Source organism: Chiloscyllium punctatum, chromosome 40 (genome assembly GCF_047496795.1).
Source record: "Chiloscyllium punctatum isolate Juve2018m chromosome 40, sChiPun1.3, whole genome shotgun sequence".
Taxonomy (NCBI): domain Eukaryota; kingdom Metazoa; phylum Chordata; class Chondrichthyes; order Orectolobiformes; family Hemiscylliidae; genus Chiloscyllium; species Chiloscyllium punctatum.
In genome coordinates, this window is record NC_092778.1 from 41,068,277 (window position 1) to 41,089,886 (window position 21,610).

A 21,610-nucleotide genomic window follows, 5' to 3' on the forward strand; every position below is an offset into this window, starting at 1 on the left:
ATCATTCTTGGTGGCTTTGGTGTAGATCATCAGGCATGGGATACGGTCTTTGTAAGACTCAGGGTGGACAGTTATAACACCAATATTTTCCTCTTATTGAAGATATGTGCATGCATGAGCTCCTAATCACAAATATAGTTTTATATCCACTTAACGAAAGCAATACATCCCCATTGTATGCATTGACCTGTAATCGACTATACATTACCAGGCATTGGGAAATGTGTAATTTAAGTGTAACAAAAGTCATACACAGTGCTGACCACTATCTTATTTCAATATTAACCATCAAGATCGATCCCCCTGAAAATAAAACCTCTCAACATGTCAAGGCAATCGTGAAATAATATATCTCTAAGAAGCTCAAGAGTTGCCTGTGTGTAACAAAAATGGACACTCACTACACTGAGAAAGGCTGGTCTGTCTTCAGGATCAAGTTAGAAGTCACACAACACCAGATTATAGTCCAGCAAGTTTATTTGAAATCAGATGTACTTTGTATTTACCTGTAGACACTTTTAATTATCTGGAATTATCTTGCCAATAGATATATATTCTGTGCTTGTGCACTTCTCTCCACTTTACCTGATGGAGGACCTATGCTCTGAAGGCTTGTGACTTCAAATAAACCTGTTGGCCTATACAAGAACAGAAGTTGCTGGAAGTGCTGAACAGGTCTAGCAGCATCTGTGAAGGGAAATCAGAGTTAACATTTTGAGTCCGGTGACCCTTCCTCAGAACTGTTGGACTATTACCTGGTGCCATGTGACTTCTGACTTTGTCCACCCCAGTCTAACGCCAGCACCTTTACATTTAAGATATAGTGCTTTAGATATACTGCTTTAGAGTTTGAGCATAACTCCAGAAAACATTAAATTGACTTGATGAAAACAATGAGGTAATCCAAAAATTACCTGGAGGGGAAACATTGGTATTGCAGGCTTTATGTCAATGACAAATTATTATCCAAGAATGATGCCTACTGAAATGTCCACAGGAGTGCCAATACAAACTCCCAAGAGTTTGGTTGTATCACAAAGCAAATAATATTTTGTCATATACAGACCATATTGGTATTGATTCTATGATGTTCTAGAAAGCTGTCTACTGGTTCATAACTAAATCTTGGTGCCAATGCATCAACACTGCTCTCAGGAAAAGCCTAAAAAGCTTTTGAAGAAGGAGACTAAATTAGAGTGAGAGACGATGTCCTCTGTTGCCAAGAACATGAATTCAGAAGAGTGTGTTGTTTACCTGTTCCAGGACAAGAAATGTCTAATGCCATCTGTAGTGAATTACTGAGACATGACTATAGAAAAATCAGGACTAGGAATTAAATGTCACATTGAAGAAAAAATAAAGTGAAATGAGAGGAGGAGTATCTTCTTATTATGGATATTGTGGATTAATGGCAATAAATAAAAACCTGTAAAATCTATTTTGGTTTTATTAATAGGGTTAGAAATGAATGATAATGAAGGACCAAACACACAAGTAGAGGCAGTCTACAAAACACTTATTGGTCAGTGGGAAGGAGATGAGTAAGAAATATATAGACACATCGGAGAATTGAGTAAAAATAGAATAATAATCTTGGGGAATTTCAACTACATTGATACTCATTAGATAGAAGAGATAAGTAAAGGAGATGAGAAAATGGAGTTCCTACAATGTGTATAGGAGCTTTTTCTAACCTATTATTGTAAAAAGCCCTATAAGGGAAGATTCACAATTGAATCTGATAATGGGAAATGAACTAGAACAGATAAGAGCACAGAATGCGCTGGAACATCCAGGCAATAGCGAGCATAACATGAAATGCTTTAAAGGGCTGATAAAGAAGGACATGATGAAAACCAAGTTAACTGTTTGGAGAAAAGCTACTTTTAGAGGGATCATGAATAGAACTTAGGAAAATAAAATGGGCAACAATATTGTTAAGCAACCGTGTAAAGCAATAATAGGAACATTGAAAACAGTGTTTAGAGAAACATGTGAAATATATTCCTCTTGGAAAAAAAAGACTAAACAGGAGCTACTGTATTAGTTGGCATTATTGGCAACCTTGTACATAGGGCCTGAGCCATGTGTTGACTCTGCAACCTTGATGTTGAAATAGCATGCATAAAAAACATCCTGAGAGATATTAGCCATATTGATCAGATGATGCAATATGCAGGAAGAAACAATTTCATGAACAGCTTTAAGGATATCAATTTTGATCCTGAAAAGAACCCAGTCTACCTTTAGTTTTGCAAGTTATCTGAGTGGTTTGAGCAACAGGCGAATCTGTTTCATGTTTCATGTACATGGAGTGCACCATTAACATGCTGCTGCCAAGCCAAAAAGATATTCATCATTTAAATGAGTAATGTAGTATATGAATTTCAGTGCTAATGTGATGCCAGATAAATAGGGCATTTCTGTCAAAAACTGGAAAATGGCAACTTTTTTGGCTATGATCAATGTCTTTGCAAATAGCCAATCAGCCCATTCTTACAAAACTCATAGCACAATGTCCAACGTTTGATCCAATTCTACAATCAGAAGCATCTGTTGAATAATCCTGAGTATGCAAAGGATTATGCTGACAACCAATTTAGAATTATCAATTGGGCTTGCACTGTGGCACACTTGTGTGTACTGGACATCAGACAGATCAATACATAGGGCCCTATGCTTTACAGAACATGCGCATATTCATTACAACTCAACAAAACAGAGACAGAATTCAATGATACATTTCTCAGGGAAATATCTCAACCAATCAAAGTCAATCTGCCTCATTTAAAATTTAAACAAAAAAACTGGCAGTTAAATATCAATCATCATTAACTGGTGCATTCTTCATTACATGCCTCTGCCAATCAACACTTTCCTCTTGCAGAATAAATCTTAGTTTTCAGTTCCCTATGGAGTAGCGTAGTACATCCGATTGCGACGCCAGAGGTTATGGGTTCATCTCTGGCTCAAGTACAGTTTACAACTTGTTTAAATCTTAGTTTCCTCTTAAACTGACATTCTTGAGAATTGTCCTGATGAGTGCAAATGAAAAGCTTTGACAGAATGCGTCTTTTTTTCCAGGGATACTAATTTTCTTTAGTATGTCTACTGGAATCAATCTACTCTGGAAGAATAAGACAAACTCTTGGTCTTACAGAAATAGTTTTTAATCAGCTTAAGGTACTGAGAGTTGAATTGTAACACAGCATTTCACACACGCCTCACACTGTCGCATTTAATGTAACAAATTAACAACAACAAATAAAGCCAGTCATCAAAATATGGTCAGAGAGGAACAATTATTAAATTTCAATGTTGAAAATTTGATATTGTGCTATAATTTTTCTACATATAACAAAGAGAGCTTAGAATTTCATGCATGCCCAACATGGAATAAAACCATTAATTCTTTTGGTGTATTTGTAATACAAGACTATTTGTGCTCACAAATGCTCTCCTTTAAAACTAAATACTGCCATGTATAAAGGTCTTTTGAAAAATCATATTCTAAAGCAGATTTGTTCAATTTTTATCAGCTGCTGATTTTAGTAAGTTTTATGGTCCTGTGTTCTTTCCATCCTATGGCTTTGCCCCCTCTGAACAAGCCTTAAATACTTTTCTGAAGCCTCTCTGTTTCAAATCAATTTATTTTTAGTCATTTGTGGGGTGTGGGTATCATTGATTCAGTCAGCATCCCATATTAGCCATCCCTAATAACGTTGGATCCCCTTTGTTCATGAGAGGAAGGTTTATTGTCAGCAAAAGGAGAGAATAAGAAGTTAGTACTGTGTAGACTGATAGGAGCAAAATTAGTTGTTTCCTAGTTTCAAGCATTCTGCATGAACAGAGTTTGCAGTTTGTTTTCAATGTGTATGCATCCACTTTACAAAAAGTTCTCTAATTTAGTGAGAAATATTTATTGTGTAACTTGATTGAGGTTTTTTTTGAGTTGATAAATGTGATTTATTTGCTTATAAAAGTAGATTCCCTATGAGGGACTTCAGCAAAATTCTACAAAGTAGACATTTTAGCAAAGTTTAAGTTGCATAGACTAAAAGCATTGAGTCTAGGAGTTGGGATGTCATGTTGTGGCCGTACATGACTTTAGTGAGGCCACTTTTAAAATACTGCATATAGTTCTAGTTGCCCTGCCACAGGAAAGATGTTGTTAAACTGGAAAGTGTACATAAAAAATTATAAGAAGGTTGCTGGGACTGGAGGATTTGAGTTATAAGCAGAGGCTGGATAGTCTGGGACCTCCTGGAGCATCGGAGGCTGAGGGGTGACTTTATAAACGTTTATAAAATCATGAGGGGCATAGATAAGGTGTATAACCAAGATCTTTTCTCCCAAGGGTAGGGGAGTCAAAAATGAGAGGGCATAGGTTTGAAGTGAAAGGGGAAAGATTTAAAAGGGATCTTAGGGGCGACATTTTTCATACAGAGGGTGGTGCATGGAATGAGTTGTCAGAGGAAGTGGTAGAGGCCAGTACATCTAAAAGATATTTGAACAGACACAGTTTTCGGAAAGTTTTAGAGGGATATGGGCCAAAAACAAGCAAATGGGACTAGTTCAATTTAGAATACCTGGTTGGAATGGACGAGTTGGACCAAAGGATATAACACTCTGATTCTATGACAGTTAAAATTAGGATACAAAATTGGCTGAGTGACAGGAAACTTGTGAATTGTTTTCTATTATAAATTGTATGGAAGTACGATTAGTTCCAGGAGTTCGGCCTCTAGCCACTGCCTTTTGAACTATATTAAAGGCTGAGACTTGGCAAGGCGCAATTTCAAAATTAGCAAATGGCACTAAATTTGGACGAATTGTAAACTATGAAGATATTGATGAATTCCAAAAGACTGGTGAAATTTAATGCGTATGTGAAGTGGTATATTTACTAACAAACAAAGGATACAATTATAAGGGAAGCAGGAATATACCTTAACTATATCTGCACAATTACTGTAAATCAATGAAGGTGACAAGGCAGTTTGAAAAGGTGGTTAATAAATCATTTGGTATTTTGGGCTTTACTAGTTGGAGCAAAAAGTATAAAAGCAGCATAGTATAAATCTTTATAAATCACTTGTTCAGTTTTAAATGGAGTATTGAGCTGAATTCAGATGTTAGGAGGCCTAACTAAATTAAGTGCAAGGGATTAGCATCAAGGCTTTCCCAGCATTTACAAACCTGCTGTCCCCACACCACTCAGGACAGCTGCTAGACATTCTGCACTTTCCGTGGGGGTGGTGGCTGCCCAGCAATGTCCATCAGTGCAACAGGCTGCTACTGTTAATGCTCCTATCTATCAATGACAAATCCTGGCCATAGTCGGTACGGACAAGATGAGGTTTGCAGACAGGATTCAGCTGCAAGGACGATGGATGGTCAATCACTCCTATCCATATTTTCTCATTGCTTGATTCACATTGAATGCTGATCCCTTCTCTTCATGTTTCTCACAATCAAGTCAGAAAGATTCTGTTTAGAAATAGAATGCAACCGGCTGCCATCACCTGCTCGCTTTCAAAAACACTACGTAGGTGAGGTGCAGCAATAGTAACCACATCAACCAAGGAAACTGAAAAGGTCTGAATCTGTTTCATTCCTGATATCACTGACAGTCAAGACACCATGGTCTTAATACACAGTAGGGCTATCAGAGTAACTTATAGTGGTTTAACCAGGGTTACCACTCTTGAGGCAAGGGGAGAGGTTGAAAAAGAGAGTCCTTCCTGGTAACCTCAGCAAGTGTGGGAATTGAACTCACATTGTTGGTATCACTACATCATAAACTGGCTATCTAACGAATTGAGCTAACCGACACCTATTTTGACATTCAGGATCATAGCCATAGTTAGTCTAGACAGTGAAGCTTGGGAAACAGTAAATTATGGCAAGTATCGGGATCAAAAACACAATCTAGCAGTAGTCAATTAATGGGTCAAATATATAAATGTGACTGAAGCATCTTCCATTTAAAGTTTCCTACCAGGGAGGCTGATGTCAATTATAGAGCTACTAAAATCCCATCAACTGGAATAAGTGGCTGAATTTATGGAGGATCTCAAAGTTTATCTTTGATTTGATTTATTGATGGCACATGTACCTAAATACAGTGAAAAGTTTTGTTTTGCAATCAGTACAGGCTGATCATAGTAAATAAGCACAGACAGATTATAAGGTGCTTAGACAGAACGAGGCATACATGGTTTTGACTGCACAGGATGTGCACAAAAGCATGGTCAACATTAGATTTGAAATTAGAGAGGTCTGTTCAGAAGTCTGATAACAGAAGGGAAGAAGCTGTTCTTGAACCTGTTGGTGCATGTTCAAGCTTCTATATCTTCCGTCTGATGGAAGACATTTAAAGAGAATATTATTGGGGTAGGAAGGGTCTTTGATGACGTTGGCAGCCTTTCCATGGCAACAAGAAGTGTAAATGGAATCCATAGATGGATGTTTGGCTTCCGTGATGGTCAGGGCTGTGCATATAACTTTCAGTAGTTTCTTATGGTCCTGGGCAGAGCAATTACTGCACCAAGCCATTATACATCCAGAGAGAGTACTTTCTATGGTGCATTTGTAAAATTGGTAAGGATCATTATGGACATGCCAAATTTTCTACACCTCTTGAAGAAGGCTGTTGTGCCTTCTTAACTGTTGCATCTATGTGGGAGGTCCAGGACAGATTGTTGGTTATTGTCACTCCTAGAAACTTGATGCTTTTGACCCAGTCTACCTCAGCTCAGTTGATGTAGATGGGGGCATGTCCTCCTTTTTCCTGAAGTCAATAATCAGTTCTTTTATTTTGCTAACATTGAGAAAGAGATTGTTGTTGTTATTGCATCATGACACCAAGCATTCTACCTCTTTCCTGTATTCTGACCCATTATTGTTTGATATCCAGCCTACAACGGTGGTGTCATGAGCAACTTATGGATGTTGTTCATATAGAATTTGGTTACACAGTTGTGCATGTACAGGGACTACAATAGAGAGCTGAGTACACATCCTTGCGGGGCTCCAGTGTTGAGGATTATCATGGAGAAGGTGCTGTTATCTATCTTCACTGATTGCAGTCTGTGGGTTAGGAAGCTGAGGATCCAGTTGCAGAGAGCAGAGCTGAGACCTAAGTTTCAGAGTTCTGAGATTAGTTTGATTGGGATTATGCTGTTGAAGGCAGAAGTATAGTTGATGAGTAGGAACCTGACATAAATGTGCTTGTTTCCCAGATGTTCCAGGGATGAGTGTAGGGCTAGGGAAATGGTGTCTGCTGTGGATCTGTTTTGCCGGTAGGCAAATTGCAGAGGATCAAGGCAGGTTGGGAGGCTAGATTCGATGTGGGCCGCGAATAACCTCTTGAAGCACTTCATGATTATGGAAGTCAAAGCCACTGGGCAGTAGTCATTGAGACTTGCATGTGTTTTCTTTGGTACTGAGATGATGGTGGTTTTATTGAAGCAGGTGGGGACTTTAGATTGTAGCAAGGAGAGGTTGAAGATTTGAGCAAATACTTCTGCCAACTGGTCCGCATAGGATCTGAATGCACCACCAGAGATTTTGTCTGGTCCAGTCGCTTTCCTCGAGTTTACTCTGAAGAAGAACAATCTCACATCTGCAGCAGTGACAGAGGCAATAAGTGCTTTCAGGGTGGTTGGGGCAGGTGACACTATGCCACTAGCATTCTGCTTGAACAGAGCTTAGAAAACATTGAGCACATAAGGGAGGGATGTGTTTTTGACGGTTATTTGGTTCTGCTTCATTGTGTATCCTGATATGTTGTGGAGGCCTTGTCATAGGCATCGGGTGTCTGTGTGGTTAGTTTGGGCCTCTAACTTCGTCCGGTACTGCATCTTGGCATCTCCAATGGTTTTGAGGAAGTCATATTTGAATTTCCTGTATAGGTCTGAGCCGTCCAACTTGAATGCCACGCACCTGGTCTTCAGTAGGCAGTTGATTTCCTAGCTCATCCAAAGTTTCTAGTTGGGGAACACACAGATTAACCTCTTTGGCACGCAGTTCTCTACACACTTGCTAATGATAGTGATGATGTACTTGTCTAGGTTGTCTGCTGAATTCTTGAATATGGTGCAGTTCACCGATTCCAAGCAACCCTAGAGAAACTCTTACACCTCAGACCAGCATTGCACTACTTGCTGTGAAGGGTCCTCATGTTTCAACTTCTGCTTGTAAGCTGGCAGGAGGAACACAGTGTTGTGATCTGATTTTCTAAAGTGCAAACGGGTATGGAGCAGTTGGTATCGTTGATGGTTGTGTAGCAGTGGTCAAGGATGATCAGTCCTCTGGTGGAGAGTCTGGTGTATCATTGTTCAGTCAGGAAAAACAAAACTGTTTCTTCAGGATTTAACAGGGGAAACTTATGGTTTAAGTTTTGCTGGTGAATTCCACTTGGAGATTTCAAAAATTGCTTCCAACAAGCTAAGAAAGATTTTGAAAGGGAATGGAAGGAGTTGTCCCACGAAAGCGAGGATTCTCATTTCTTTTTTAAGCCTATTGCTGTTTATCAATTTACAAATCTGCTGCTGAATGGAGGGGTAGCAATGTTAACTGAAGATTTAATTTGCTACAGTGTCCAATGTGGCTTTCTTTAACGTAACCTGCTACTGGATGTTTTATACAAAACTACAATATATGTGAACTGTAAATTGAATAATGATTGGTCAAATGTTCCAACAATCTGTAAAATAAAAGCAAACTGCTACTGATGCTGGAGATTAGAAATAAAAGCAGCAAGTGTTGGAGAACCTAACTGGTGTCGTAACATCTGGAGAGAGAAACAGAGTTACCATTTCAAGTCCTGCATGACTTCAGAAGTTGAACAAAATCCATTTATTTCCATAATTTTATATGGCAAAAATACCTTCCAGAAATAGTTCATTGACCTAGTTTTTCAGGGTGATAGGATCAAATCAAGTACTGACCATGAAGGAATTTCAACAAAATATTTTTGAATTAAACTGCTCTTACTCAAAGCAATTCCTTTCATCACTCAGAGGTGCATCCATGTGTAAGGGGCAATGGTTAATAGCTCTTAAACTTGCATGAAGCCAGGCTATGCCAGTGATTTGCTCAATTCATGTTGCAAATACATTCTGCCTATATTTGCAACCTTTTAACAAACAGAAAGATGATCCAAGACATGCCATAGAAACACAGATGCCAAACCAAAGACAGTAAGGAGTTTTTCAAAAATTGCCAAAGATGTAACTTTGAATCAGGATATGTTTTTTCAGCTCTTTCTTCTTTCACATTAGCACAAATGTGCCCATGTATTTAACAATAATATTTATTTGAGAAAGTAAGATTAAATAATGTCACTGGAGTGTGCACTTTGGCCTGTTGACAAACGGATGCAGGAATCTAGAGATGGAAATGCAACAAACTGCTGAAAGAATCTGACATCATTAAATGTGAACCACGTAAGCAGCAAACAAAGTTGGTATTGATTGGTAAAGGCCCATCCCATTTCAAACACTTAAAAATTTGTGCCACACACACCAAGAAAAAAACACCATTGTCTTCATATAGACCATAATTAGCACAAAATAACATTTTATATGATACTCAGTGGTCCTTCTGAACATAATATCATGCTATTAGGTCTTAGATGCAATCAACAACCATAGATTTGTAAACAAAAAGAGGAAGGCTGCTTCGTATTGTGACAAAATGCAGAACATACAGCAGCTTCAAAGTTTGGAAATTTCAGGAAGATCAGTGACTCCACTGGATAGTCTCATGATTCATGTTTCAGAGTACTCCAGGCAATTGATTAATGTGCAAGTATTTTGAAAGTCTGAAGTTACACAGAGCATCAGTGTTAAATAATGATTAATCTTTTCTTTCCTGTTTTCTCCTTCCCCAGAGAGGTTCATAGTCATTCCAAAAAACTCTCCTCAGTCCTCAAAACCTGGAAATTGTAGAACCAAAAATGTAAAGTTTCATTTCAGGTGCTGTATAAAGTGAGTGGTAAAGGAAGTGAGCATCAGGCACTGTGTATTGGCTGATAGAATAACACCCATTTTGCACCACAGCCTAGACTGATTTTTATCCTAAAATCTTTGCTACTCTCCATTCATCTTTTAATTTTGATACAAAGGCTCTGTCTTTGGTAAGACAAGGAATTAAATTCCTATCTAGCCGTTAGCAAGGCTGAATCTTTTGGTCTTGAGTTCCTGTTGTGGTACCATAATGCTCTCCAAAAGGAAAAAAAGTGTTCATCTGTCAATAATGTAGCTCATCTACATTTCACACAGCTGTTGCTTTTCCATATTGCAATGATAGGGGAGAATACTCTTTAATACGAACATATAATCTTCCCTTGGTCCATGGATTCTGTAGGGAAAGGGGCAGAAAGTCATCATGTAGCCATTTCTCTGTGTTGTCCATGGATAATACCAGGCCAAAGTGATCTAGCTGATCATCTCTGTAAAACTGGGCATCTTTATCTCCACTCATTTTCATTGCTGTCTCATTTGTTTCCCTTATCACCAGTTTAACAATCTCTCGTGCTGATGTACTGCCTGTGACATGAAGCTAGAACCAGAGAAACATCAATTAATAACAGGACAGAGAGTAATGAGGTGCTGATCAGAAATACATTTAATAAAAAGATGTTTAAGCAAAGTTTAATTACATAACTGAAGTCCTGTGGATGTTTGGAATCTGAAATAAAAACGGAAAATGCCAAAAAAACTTTAGGTCCAGCAACATCAGTCAAGAGAGAAACAGAATTAACATTTCAAGTGTAAGCGCTGAAAGTGCATTGACCTGAAATGTTAATTCTGTTTCTCTCTCCATAAATGCTGTAAGGCAAACTGAGTATTTTAAGCATTAACTTTTTATATAATGTATTCACGATTGCGCTAATAGAGCGTAGTTTACAGATGAGAAGTGACTGTAGCTAAATTGCCATTATAACTCCAATCCTAATCATCATTCCATTCCCCACACAAATCACCAAAGCTATATTCCCATCTCAATAAAAATTATCACCCCAATTACAATTTACCAACAAAACAATTTACCATAATTGTCTGCTGTTTGGTCCTTTATAAACATTTTTTTCAGCTTTGGTCTGAAATACTTTGATGGACACAGTGCAGAGGGTGTATTACTCACTATCTAACCCAGAATCACAAAATTGTTAGGGTGCACAAAGAAGCCATATACTCCTTTACATCTGCACCAGCTCTTAGAATGTTGATTTAACACCAATTTCCTGCTATTTCGCCAAATTCCTGCACATTATTTGAATGGAAACAATCATCTGATATCATTTTGAATGCTTTAACTGAACCAGCCTCCACCAGAATTCTCAGCATTGCATTCCAGAAACATTTCATTATTTTGCCTTGCTCCCTTTGCAAAATACTAAACCTGTGCCCTCTCGTTCTTGTGAGCAGGAGCAGTTTCTTCCTATCCACTCTGTCCAGACTTCACATGATTTTGAAAACTTCTATTAGATCTATTCTTGGTTCTCTCCTCCTCCAATATGTCCTCATAATTGAAGTTTCTTATTCTTGGAACCATTCTTATAAACTATTTCTGTACACTTCCCAATAAGTTCACATCTTTAAAATGTAGCACCCAGAACTATTTTCAAAAATCAACTGACGTCTAACTTGTGTCTTGTATAAGTTCAACATAATTTCCTTGCTCTTGCATTCTGTGCCTCTGTTTATAGAAGCCTAAAATACTGCCTGCTTTCCTAACAGCTATCTCTAAATGTCTTATGCACACACACTCTGCTTCGGCAAACATTAGAATAGTACCCTTTGGTTTATACTGCTTTTCCATGTTCTTTGTACCAAAAATGTATCACCCCAAACTTCTCCACACTGAACATCGCCTTCTACATATCTTGCCCATTCCACCAACTTGAGTATATACTTTTGAAGTTCTGCACTGCCCTTCAACACTCCCAAGTCTTGTACTGCACATTAATTTTGAATTGTTCTCTGCAAACTGAGATCTAGATAATTTATATGTATATAGACAAAAAGCAAAGGTCCCAATTTTGACCCCTCGGGAACTTTGCTACAAACCTTTCTTCAACGTAGAAAATATTCATTTACTCCCTTAGTTAATTTGTATCCATGTTATTACTGTCCCTATTATTCCATGAACTGTAACTTTTCTCACATTTGTTGTGGTTCTGTATTGAATGCCTTTTGGAAATCCAACTACACCACATCAACCATATTGCACTCATCAACTTTGTCTGGGCTTCAGAAAACATCGGCAAGTTAGATAGACATGATTTTCTTAATTAACCCATGTTTTTCAATATGACTAATAATCCTTTTCTGAATAATTATTTCAAGAAGTTTCTCCATCACTTAACTTAAACTGACTGGTTAGTAATTGCTGGGCTTTTCTTTACACCCTTTTTTTGAATAAGGACATGATATCTTTTATTCTGCAGGCTTTGAGCACTACCCCAGTTTATGGAAGGTTAGATTGCCCTGAAAATGTTTGATGAATTCTAATCTCTAGAAACACTGCAGTGGATTTGGGTCAGAAGGAAATGAGACTGTCAAACCCACAATTGCTAATTTTGTGATCTATTCAATATGTTTGGGAGGTTGCTTTTCTAATTGAATGTTCACTGTCCATATAAAAATCATGGGCAAGCTCTTGATGCTGCCAATAAAATCAGGGAATGGCAACTCTAGGGCTTTGGGAGCCGCATTGGGAGAGGTGAGCACTGCTGAAGCAAGTCAGGATCCATAAGAATTTTGTTAGTTTAAACTGAAACGTTTTATAGCTTCTATCTCTTATTTAGAGCTAGTGTAGATCAGGAGTATTTCCTTGATAATTTCTGCCTGCTGAGTTCAAGGTAGTCAATCCAAAAAAGCTTAGTCTTGGGTCTGCAGGATTAACATAACTGTTGTAGAGGGGAAGAAAGTATATGGGAATGTTACCTGCTTTCAAATATGCTATGAATATCCTAGATATTTTAAGGGTCTGAGATTTCTCTCTTCAGAATATATACTTGCCAGTTAAGAAGCAATATATAAGAGAGTAGATGTTGTTTCAGTTGTTACAGAAAATCTTGACACCATTTACTAAATTTTATAATTATAGTAGTAGAAATTAACAAGCAGTATACTTTAAGTGGATAAGTAAACTGCAGTGCCAGAAGAAAATTAAAGATATAATAACATATCTAATAGAATCTAATTTGATGCTTTTTATAAATAGTCAAGCCTATTTAAGGCTAACCAGGAATACCATTATACCAACATTTCTTGTAAAAATTTACCTTAAAGCCTTGAGTAAAGTATCTTCTCCCAATAGTGCATCTTTTGAGAAGTATTATCTGAGAGTTACTAATACTTCTGAGATCTTCAATGAAAGTAAAATTATTGTTCCCATCCCACATACTTTTCAGATGTGTGCCCTAACTCTGTATAGGTTGATCACATTTTCATGTGATATATTATTTAAAATAATTCATTAATTATTCAGTAAACCTTACTTTCTGAAGCAGTGAGCTTTTATCTAGTCATTATAATCAATCTGGTTTTGTAACTATAAAGATTTTTAAAAAGCTATCAGATTTTCTTAAAATAAACTTTACATTTATTAAAAAGGAAATTTCATTTCTCTGTCTAGCTGAGCTCACTTTTCTGTTTGTTTTTGATGTGCTGTTTGATCCAGATGTCTAATAGTATTCAACATGATAAGGATCTTTGAATGGCATCTCCTATCAGTTGCATGTTTCAGGTTTTAATTGTTCCAGTACTTCTGCTGTAGTTAACATCTTGTTTTCATGTTGAGATGTGATGGTGCCATGTCTCTTTCCAGCCTCCTAATTTCAAAGTGAATAATCCTGAATTTTCCTGCAATTTACTATGGAGCCATTCCTGGTTAACTCCTTATTTTCCATGAATCCTCATGTTTAAAGGTTTCAGTCCTTTGTAATTATTACGCTTATCTCTCAACCAAACCTACATTTTTAACCAGATATTGTTACAATACTTGTGGCCTCTTCTTTAGGGAATGGAACTTTGATCCCATTGTGGCAGGCCAACTGCCTCTGAATTGCAAGTCTCTACACATGATGACAAAATCTTGGCAAGGTGGTACAATGCCTCTATTAGGGTCTTTAACTAATGGAATTGGCTACCTGCTTTCTTGGAGCGGGCTGCTCGTCCAATTTCTAGCCTATCTAATAAAAATTACCTATCAACAGGAACAGGGAACTGTTCACCAATGCGGTGTGTGCAGACCATCTTCCTACTACTACTTAATTTCCCTGCTTCCAATCCTACCATAACATGGTCAGAATATTCAGCCCATTGAGTCCATTTATTGGACAGTGTCTTTGAACCTAATTAGATTTTGCAACAAATACTGAAAGCCAGCATACCTTGACACTTATTTCCTTGGACAATCCTGTATTGTACTGGGGGTAAACTCTTAAACTCACAGAATGAGGTTTATTCCCTTCATAGATTTGTTCTTCTTTCTGTACGGATTCTTGAGGAGGATTAATCCAGTCTGCAGAATCTTGGGATCTGGAATGAGTTGTCAATCGTGAATTATCATCAGAATGAAGAGGGGTGTTTGATTTGAAGCACACAGAGGGCCTATGTCCATTTATACTTGATTCTCTGGATTTTTGTTCTGTTGAACATTCATCCATGGATTCAGGTCGTGACCAACACTTCCTTTGAACATGGAAGGTTTGCGTTGGAATATCAAAGCTGCTTGTTCTGACACAGTAGGCTTGTCTTTTTTCTGTTATATGCAAAAGCTCTAGCTGTCTGCTTGGAAGCACAAAATCACTATCATAAAGCGGTGTGTGCCTTGTGTCCTCATGACTGCTGCTTACTTGTTGGGATTTGAGTTCATGTGCTTGAAGAACATCAGGAGCACCATCATGTAGACTGTGACTAGATCTTTTGCTGCAGTCAAGGGCTGATAAACAGATGAGATCCACCTCTCGAGGGCTCTGAGCTCTGCTGGAGTCATAATCACTGTCAGTGGCCAAAAATACCTCTGAAGAACCTTCCTCATCTGATACCCCATGTGAGTCTGGAAGGGCAAAGCATATACATTAAGAGTTGCTGTGGTTCCTGTGGTACTGTGAGCACTGAATTAACTAAAGAGCGAGTGGTACAGCTCTTAATCAGATTTCATTAATTGCACAGGAATAATACTTAGGGCAGTGAAGCTCATTTGATGAACTAACAATTATAAATTAAACCTTTTTATCCAGTTTTATTTTGACTGTTGTTTAAGTCTCATATTAGAGGGAAAGTGGTCAAAATCTTGGGAAAACAGCATACAGCTTGTGGATAGAAAAGGAAATGGAAGATAAAAGCTAGGTATCAACAGAAAAGTGGAAATGGCATAAGTACAATTTGGTACCTGGCTTGTGCTGTACTAGCTGATTTCAACAAAGCATTTAGCGAACAACTGTTGGCCTAAGTATGGAGGAGTAAACCACCAACTAGCCTTTTCCTTTTCCTCATTTAGACCCTCATTTGGAAAATACACATGCAAATGTTCAATGAGAAATATTCAGTGATGTTGTCCCAAATGTAGTGTAATTTGTTGCTACTCAGTGTGCAGCTTTTCACATAAAAATTAGCCATTGATATAAGATATTTCAGACTGCCGAAACAGATGGATCCTATGTCAGTGATCCAAGAAAGAATTTGGTGCAAAGAAATTTCATAATTTCACTGACTTGTGGCTGTGAAATAGGATGGACTAAATGGGGTGAGTGAGCTTTAATTTAAGCAATAGAGCAAAGTAATAGAGCAAAACGGTCTCTTTCAGAATTTAAAAAATCAGATTCAATGTTTTAATGAATGGCAGAGTTTATTTGTATCTGGTACTGTATTTTACTGAACTTACCAGTGGGATGTTTGCGATTAGTCTCTGGGGAGGGCGTTGGGGAGGGCAAGTAATCTAAATCGGCTGAAACAGATTGCAGATTGTCCTTTTTTATATCTGTGGTAAAATCCATCAGCAAGGTCAATCGAATGCCCCCAGGAGGCTGTTTGTACCTTGCGTACTGTAGAACATCCATTATCCAGCGCATATCCCGCCAGATCTCCTCCATTTGCTGAAAAATATTAAAGCTTAATAACCAGATAGAATAGTATATTTCAAACAGAAAAGAGCTGAAAGCTATACTGCACATCATCACTCAACAAGCATTCAGGAATCGAGTACTCACAAATTTAATCACATTTGTCAACTAAATTAAGCAATGTTTATGCTGTGGAATAGAATACTTTTGATTTCAGGTTCCCAGCGCTTGCATTAAATAATCTTTGTCAAGTATGGCATGAGCTAGATACAGAGTAATTGCCCCTCTACACCATTCTATCAATGTACCCGATCTTCAATTAAGAAGTGTGCCTACCACTAACTCACATTTTTACTTCCGAGAAGAGAAATTCCATGGACTTTCTGAAGCAAACTGACAACTGATGCAAAATGATTGACAGTTTGTGTGTTGGACGTGCAGTGAGAGAGTCCAATTTCATTTATGTCAGACTCACCCAGCCAAAGGACAGAATAAGCTTTCATTGCATCAGTCTGGTCTGAGTTTGCTGTCCAAATTCTCATTGTATATTCCTGTCACAGAGCACATTCACCATCAACACCTAAAATTTGCCTGTTATTTTTAGGAACAGATTCAGACTAAGGATATATTCTGGATCACCCCTCTGATCTATTCCTCACTGCCATTAGGACTATCTGTACAGTGCCCTTGAGACTTATAAAAACTTTGCTTCAAAAATATATTAGGATTTCTCGAGTGTTATTATCCTCTGAAATTTACTACTGTCAAACATTAATAAGCTAAGGTTTTTTTTAAATGAGCACAGTTTTGAAGTGATGTCATCATCCTAGAAATGTTTGGCTTGTAAATAAACAGCTCACTCAGCATGAGCCAATGTGTGAGCAGAAACCAGTTTTATTTAGTGGATTCTGAATAAACTGTATTGTTCAATCTATGAACGGACTATTTTGGATATTATGATATTGGGAGGTTCTTTTAAACTATTGCCTTTGAGTTGTTCACAGTTCACTTTCAACAAAGTCAAAAGTCACACAACACCAGGTTATAGTCCAACAGGTTTATCTGAAATCACAAACTTTCAGAGTGCTGCTCCTTCGTCACCTGATGAAGGAGCAGCACTCCGAAAGCTTGTGATTTCAAATAAATCTGTTGGACTATAACCTGGTGTCACGTGACTTCTGACTCTGTCCACCCCAGTCCAATACCAGGACCTCCACAACACTTTTAACAAGATAGCAAAAGCTACTTATTAGAGGAGGTCCCAGTCTGTCCTCAGTTAAATATGGACTGATTGATGAAGGATGCGAAAACTGATCTATTCAACTTTGTTCTATCAATACAACATGCTGGCCATTGTCTAGAATGTGCTCACCTGAATAAAGTCCTGGATTTGCTGATGCCTCTGTTTGGCTGCCACTACCTCAGAATCAGAAAATGCCTCCCTCAGTGCCTGCTGGGAAAGCAGCAAATCTAACTCCAGCAGCGCTGAGACTTGGCAATACTGGCTGATGAATGCTTTGTCATAGGTGGAGAAGTGCACTGAAAGACAGATAACAAATTGTCTATGGGCTGAAATATTCATCTATTCATATCCTTACACACAGCTTTATTAATACCCATACTATAGATTGTATGCAATACAGTAACACTCAAAGATGGTACAAAACACAAAGCTAGGAGTGTCAACACCTCAATCTTTTAAGTTTACATTCAGACTTCTTATCAGATGTTCGCACCATTTTAACAAATTGGAGCCAAACTGTTTTACCTTTTAAAAATAAATTACAGAATATTTGATATGAAAAGTCCAGCAAAACAAAATTGTAAATAATTTATGGATTATAACATTAGTAACTTAATGTTTCAGTGTACAAGTCATTTATCCAGATTTCTGCTGAGATCTGTTTCAGTGTTATTAGAAAACATTGTTAAAGCTACTATGTTGAAAAGAATATGTGACATGTTACTATACCATTCCTGTGGGGACATGTCTGTGTTTTTAATGAACATTACATTAAAATATATCAGTATGTGTCAATAAAATGGACAGCCATTAGGCATCTGTGTTATAATGTTGAAATTAAACTTTGTCCATTGCTAAAATAAAGAGATGTTTCTCTGCAACTTGTTAGAGAAATACCACTTCATCAGTATAGATGCTAGCTTTGAAAATAGGTTAAAAAAACACATTTTAAATTGTGGCCATATAAATTCAACCTTTACCATAAGAGAGCCATTGCAGCACAAAATAGCCCATTTGATCCAATGAGTCCATGTAAACTGTCTGCACAGCAATCCAGTTAGTTCCATTCCTTCTTTCTATTCCCATAGTCCTTTAAGTTTATTTTCCTCAAATGCTATTTTTAAAAAATCTTTCTTCGCTTCTGCTCTGCCATCTTATAGATGATGAGTTAATGTTAAATTACACTGCTGTGTACAAAAAATGCTCTTCCTCACATCCCTCTTGTATCTCTTGCCAAAACATTATAAATCAGCATCCCTAGGACCTTGCACCCTCAGCTAATGCACACAGCTTTTCTTTAAGCTACCTTCTCTCAAGCTACTATGATCTTTTCATCTCTGCCAAGAGATCCATCCTCAATCTCCTTTGGTCCAAGAACAATAAACCAACTTTCACAAATCTAGTTTTTTTAGCTAACCATATTCCGATGGAATCATCTGTTATGAAGTCTAAAGCATTAAGCACATTGAAGATTGTCACTTTTGGGGCCAAGATGTGTGTTTTTGCACAATCATATGTTTTTCAGCTCATTACTTCACTTATGAATTAATTAACATGCATGAGTGTTGAATCTTATTGGATGAGTGCCATAAATCCTCAGCACCAGGAATCTCTGGTGACGAAGGTTCGACTACCCAGATAATACTTTACTCAGTGCAAACCTGGAACATGTACTCGTTGCCCCTCCCACAGATATCATAAATCAAGCAGAAACTCTGTTTCACCAGTGTGTATTTGATAACTATAGTGACTGTCATTTTAAGATTCTAATCACATTACATCATTGGCCATTTTGGGCAGCAAAGAGCTTAGATTAACCTTGCTGTCTACAGAGTGAACACTTCCTTGAAATAGCAACTGTGGTTATTAAACACTTCAGTCTTCTGGTACTTCTTGAAATGATGAGAATTCATATTGCTTTGCGATCGACAGGGTTTTATTAGGAAAAAAACCCACTGATTTATCAGGGAAAAAAAACTGCAGATCTTGGATGTATATCGATGAAAACAAAACAAAAAACACCATTACTGCACTGAAGTAAGTACAGTCATCAGGGAGGTGAAAGTGAGGACTGCAGATGCAGGAGATCAGAGTCAAGGGTGTGGTGCTGGAAAAGCACGGCAGTTCAGGCAGCATCCAAGGAGCAGGAGAATCGACATTTTGGGCATAAGCCCTTCATCAGGAAGGCTGATGGTCATCAAGGTGAAGGAATTCACCACAAGGAAGAGGTGAACAGTGCAGAACAACTCACCTCATGTTCCATCCTGAAGGTACATTAAGTAACAAGTACCTTACATGAGGGCAAATGTTTTGAGATAGTGGTATACACTCAAAGAAAAACAGGTGAACTCAGAAATACCTCGTTTTAAATGAGAAGTAGTAAAGTTAGCAAAGCCTAAGATTTTCATAGTACACCACAGGTGGCACAGTGGCTAGCACTGCTGCCTCACAGCGCCAGAGACCTGGGTTCAAATCCTGCCTCAGGCAACTGTCTGTGTGGAGTTTGCACATTCTCTGTGTGGGTTTCCTCCCACACTCTAAAGATCTGCAGGTTAGGTGAATTGGCCATGCTAAATTGCCTGTGGTGTAGGGGAATGGGTCTGGGTGGGTTACTCTTCGGAGGGTTGGTGTGGACTTGTTGGGCCAAAGGGCCTGTTTCCACACTGTATGTAATCTAATCTACCATGCTACAAAGGCCTTTCTCATTTCTTCTAAAAAATAGATAGAAATTTTGGTGCTATAGGACTAAATCATGAAATACAGACAACTGGAACTTCTATCCAGAGAGATTCCATTATTTTGTAGAAGCAGACACATTCGTCCTTGCGTTCCTGAGTATTATTGGGGAACAAAACCTTTAACTTCCTGAAGAGCTTGGTGCAGCAAGAGAAGCTGGGTTCTGAACTGATGAAGAAATAGTAGGAATTCTACAAAACCATTGTGTTCATTGAAAGGTTCAGATCCCAGAAATTCAGCCAGCATGATGGTGAATCTATCTTCCAGTTCATAGCAATTTTTAAGTAGCACAGAAGTTTGTGAACTTTCAGAGACAACTTAAATAATGCTTAGAGAAATGGACTGGTGTGTGGCTTAAGATGTGAAGCAGTCCAGAAGAAACGATTGATGGAATGGAATCTTGACTTAAGAAAAGTACCGGAAATAGAAGTCTTCATGAAACTGGCAGCCTGGGCAGCTCAACAGCCAAACTCCAGCAAGAGAGTTCACAAAATGGCAGCTGAAAGATGAGCACAATGCCAATTTAAAACTGCCAACAGGACATGCAGCAAAGGGCACGTTGAATGAGCGCGTTTGAAGAAGAAATGTGGATAACATACAGTCAAAGTATAGAAATTGAAAAGGATGAAAATCTATATTACAAACAAAAACATGAGAAAAGCCCACATACTCAAGAACAAAGAAAATTACAGCACAGGAACACGCCCTTTGCCCCTCCAAGTATGCGTTGATGCAGATCCTCTATCTAAACCTGTCCCCTATTGTCTAAGGATCTGTATCCCTCTGCTCCCTGCCCAATCATGTATCTGTCTAGATACATCTTAAGTGACGCTGTCGTGTCTGCCTCTACCACCTCCGCTGGCAACGTGTTCCAGACACCTACCACCTTCTGCATAAAGGACTTTCCACGCATCTCCCTTAAACTTTTCCCATCTCACCTCGAATTCGTGACCTCTAGTTATTGAGTCCCCTAGTCAGGGAAAAGGCTTCTTACTATCCACCCCGTCTCTACCTCTCGTGATTTTGGAGACCTCAATCAGGTCCTCCCTCAACCTTCATCTTTTTAATGAAAATAATCCTAATCAACACAACCTCCCTTCATAACTAGCATCCTCCATACCATTCCTGGTGAACCTCCTCTGCACCTTCTCCAAAGCATCCACATCCTTTTGGTAATGTGGCAACCAGAACTGTATGCAATATTTCAAATGTGGCCAAACCAAAATCCTGTACAACTGTAACATGACCTGTTAACTCTTGTACTCGATACCCTGTCCGATAAAGGAAAGCATGCCATATATGCTTTCTTGACCACTCTATTGACCTTCTTTGCCACCTTCAAGGCACAATGGACCTGAGCAACCACATCTCTGTACATCAATTTTCCCCAGGGCTTTTCTATTTACCGTACAGTTCGCATTTGAACTGGATCTTCCAAAATGCATCAGCTTGCATTTTCCTGGATTGAGCTCCATCTGCCATTTCTCTGCCCAACTCTCTAATCTATCTATATTCTGCTGCATTCTCTGACAGTCCCCTTCACTATC

The 21,610-nt window shown here is 38.3% G+C and overlaps 1 protein-coding gene across 11 annotated transcripts in view; it reads right to left on the bottom strand.

Annotated features, from left to right (window-relative positions):
- Positions 1-3,171: 3,171 nt before the first annotated feature.
- Positions 3,172-21,610, bottom strand: part of LOC140464494 (ankyrin repeat and fibronectin type-III domain-containing protein 1-like) — a 924,898-nt gene continuing 906,459 nt past the window's right edge. For all 11 annotated transcript variants that reach the window (XM_072559619.1, XM_072559620.1, XM_072559618.1 and 8 more), the window contains 4 exons: positions 17,457-17,623; positions 15,907-16,117; positions 14,411-15,078; positions 3,172-10,569 (listed from right to left, as the gene is read on the bottom strand). In XM_072559619.1, the coding sequence (XP_072415720.1) occupies positions 10,282-10,569; positions 14,411-15,078; positions 15,907-16,117; positions 17,457-17,623 (1,334 nt within the window). In that variant the 3' untranslated portion in view covers positions 3,172-10,281. The remainder of the gene's footprint in view (positions 10,570-14,410; positions 15,079-15,906; positions 16,118-17,456; positions 17,624-21,610) is intronic.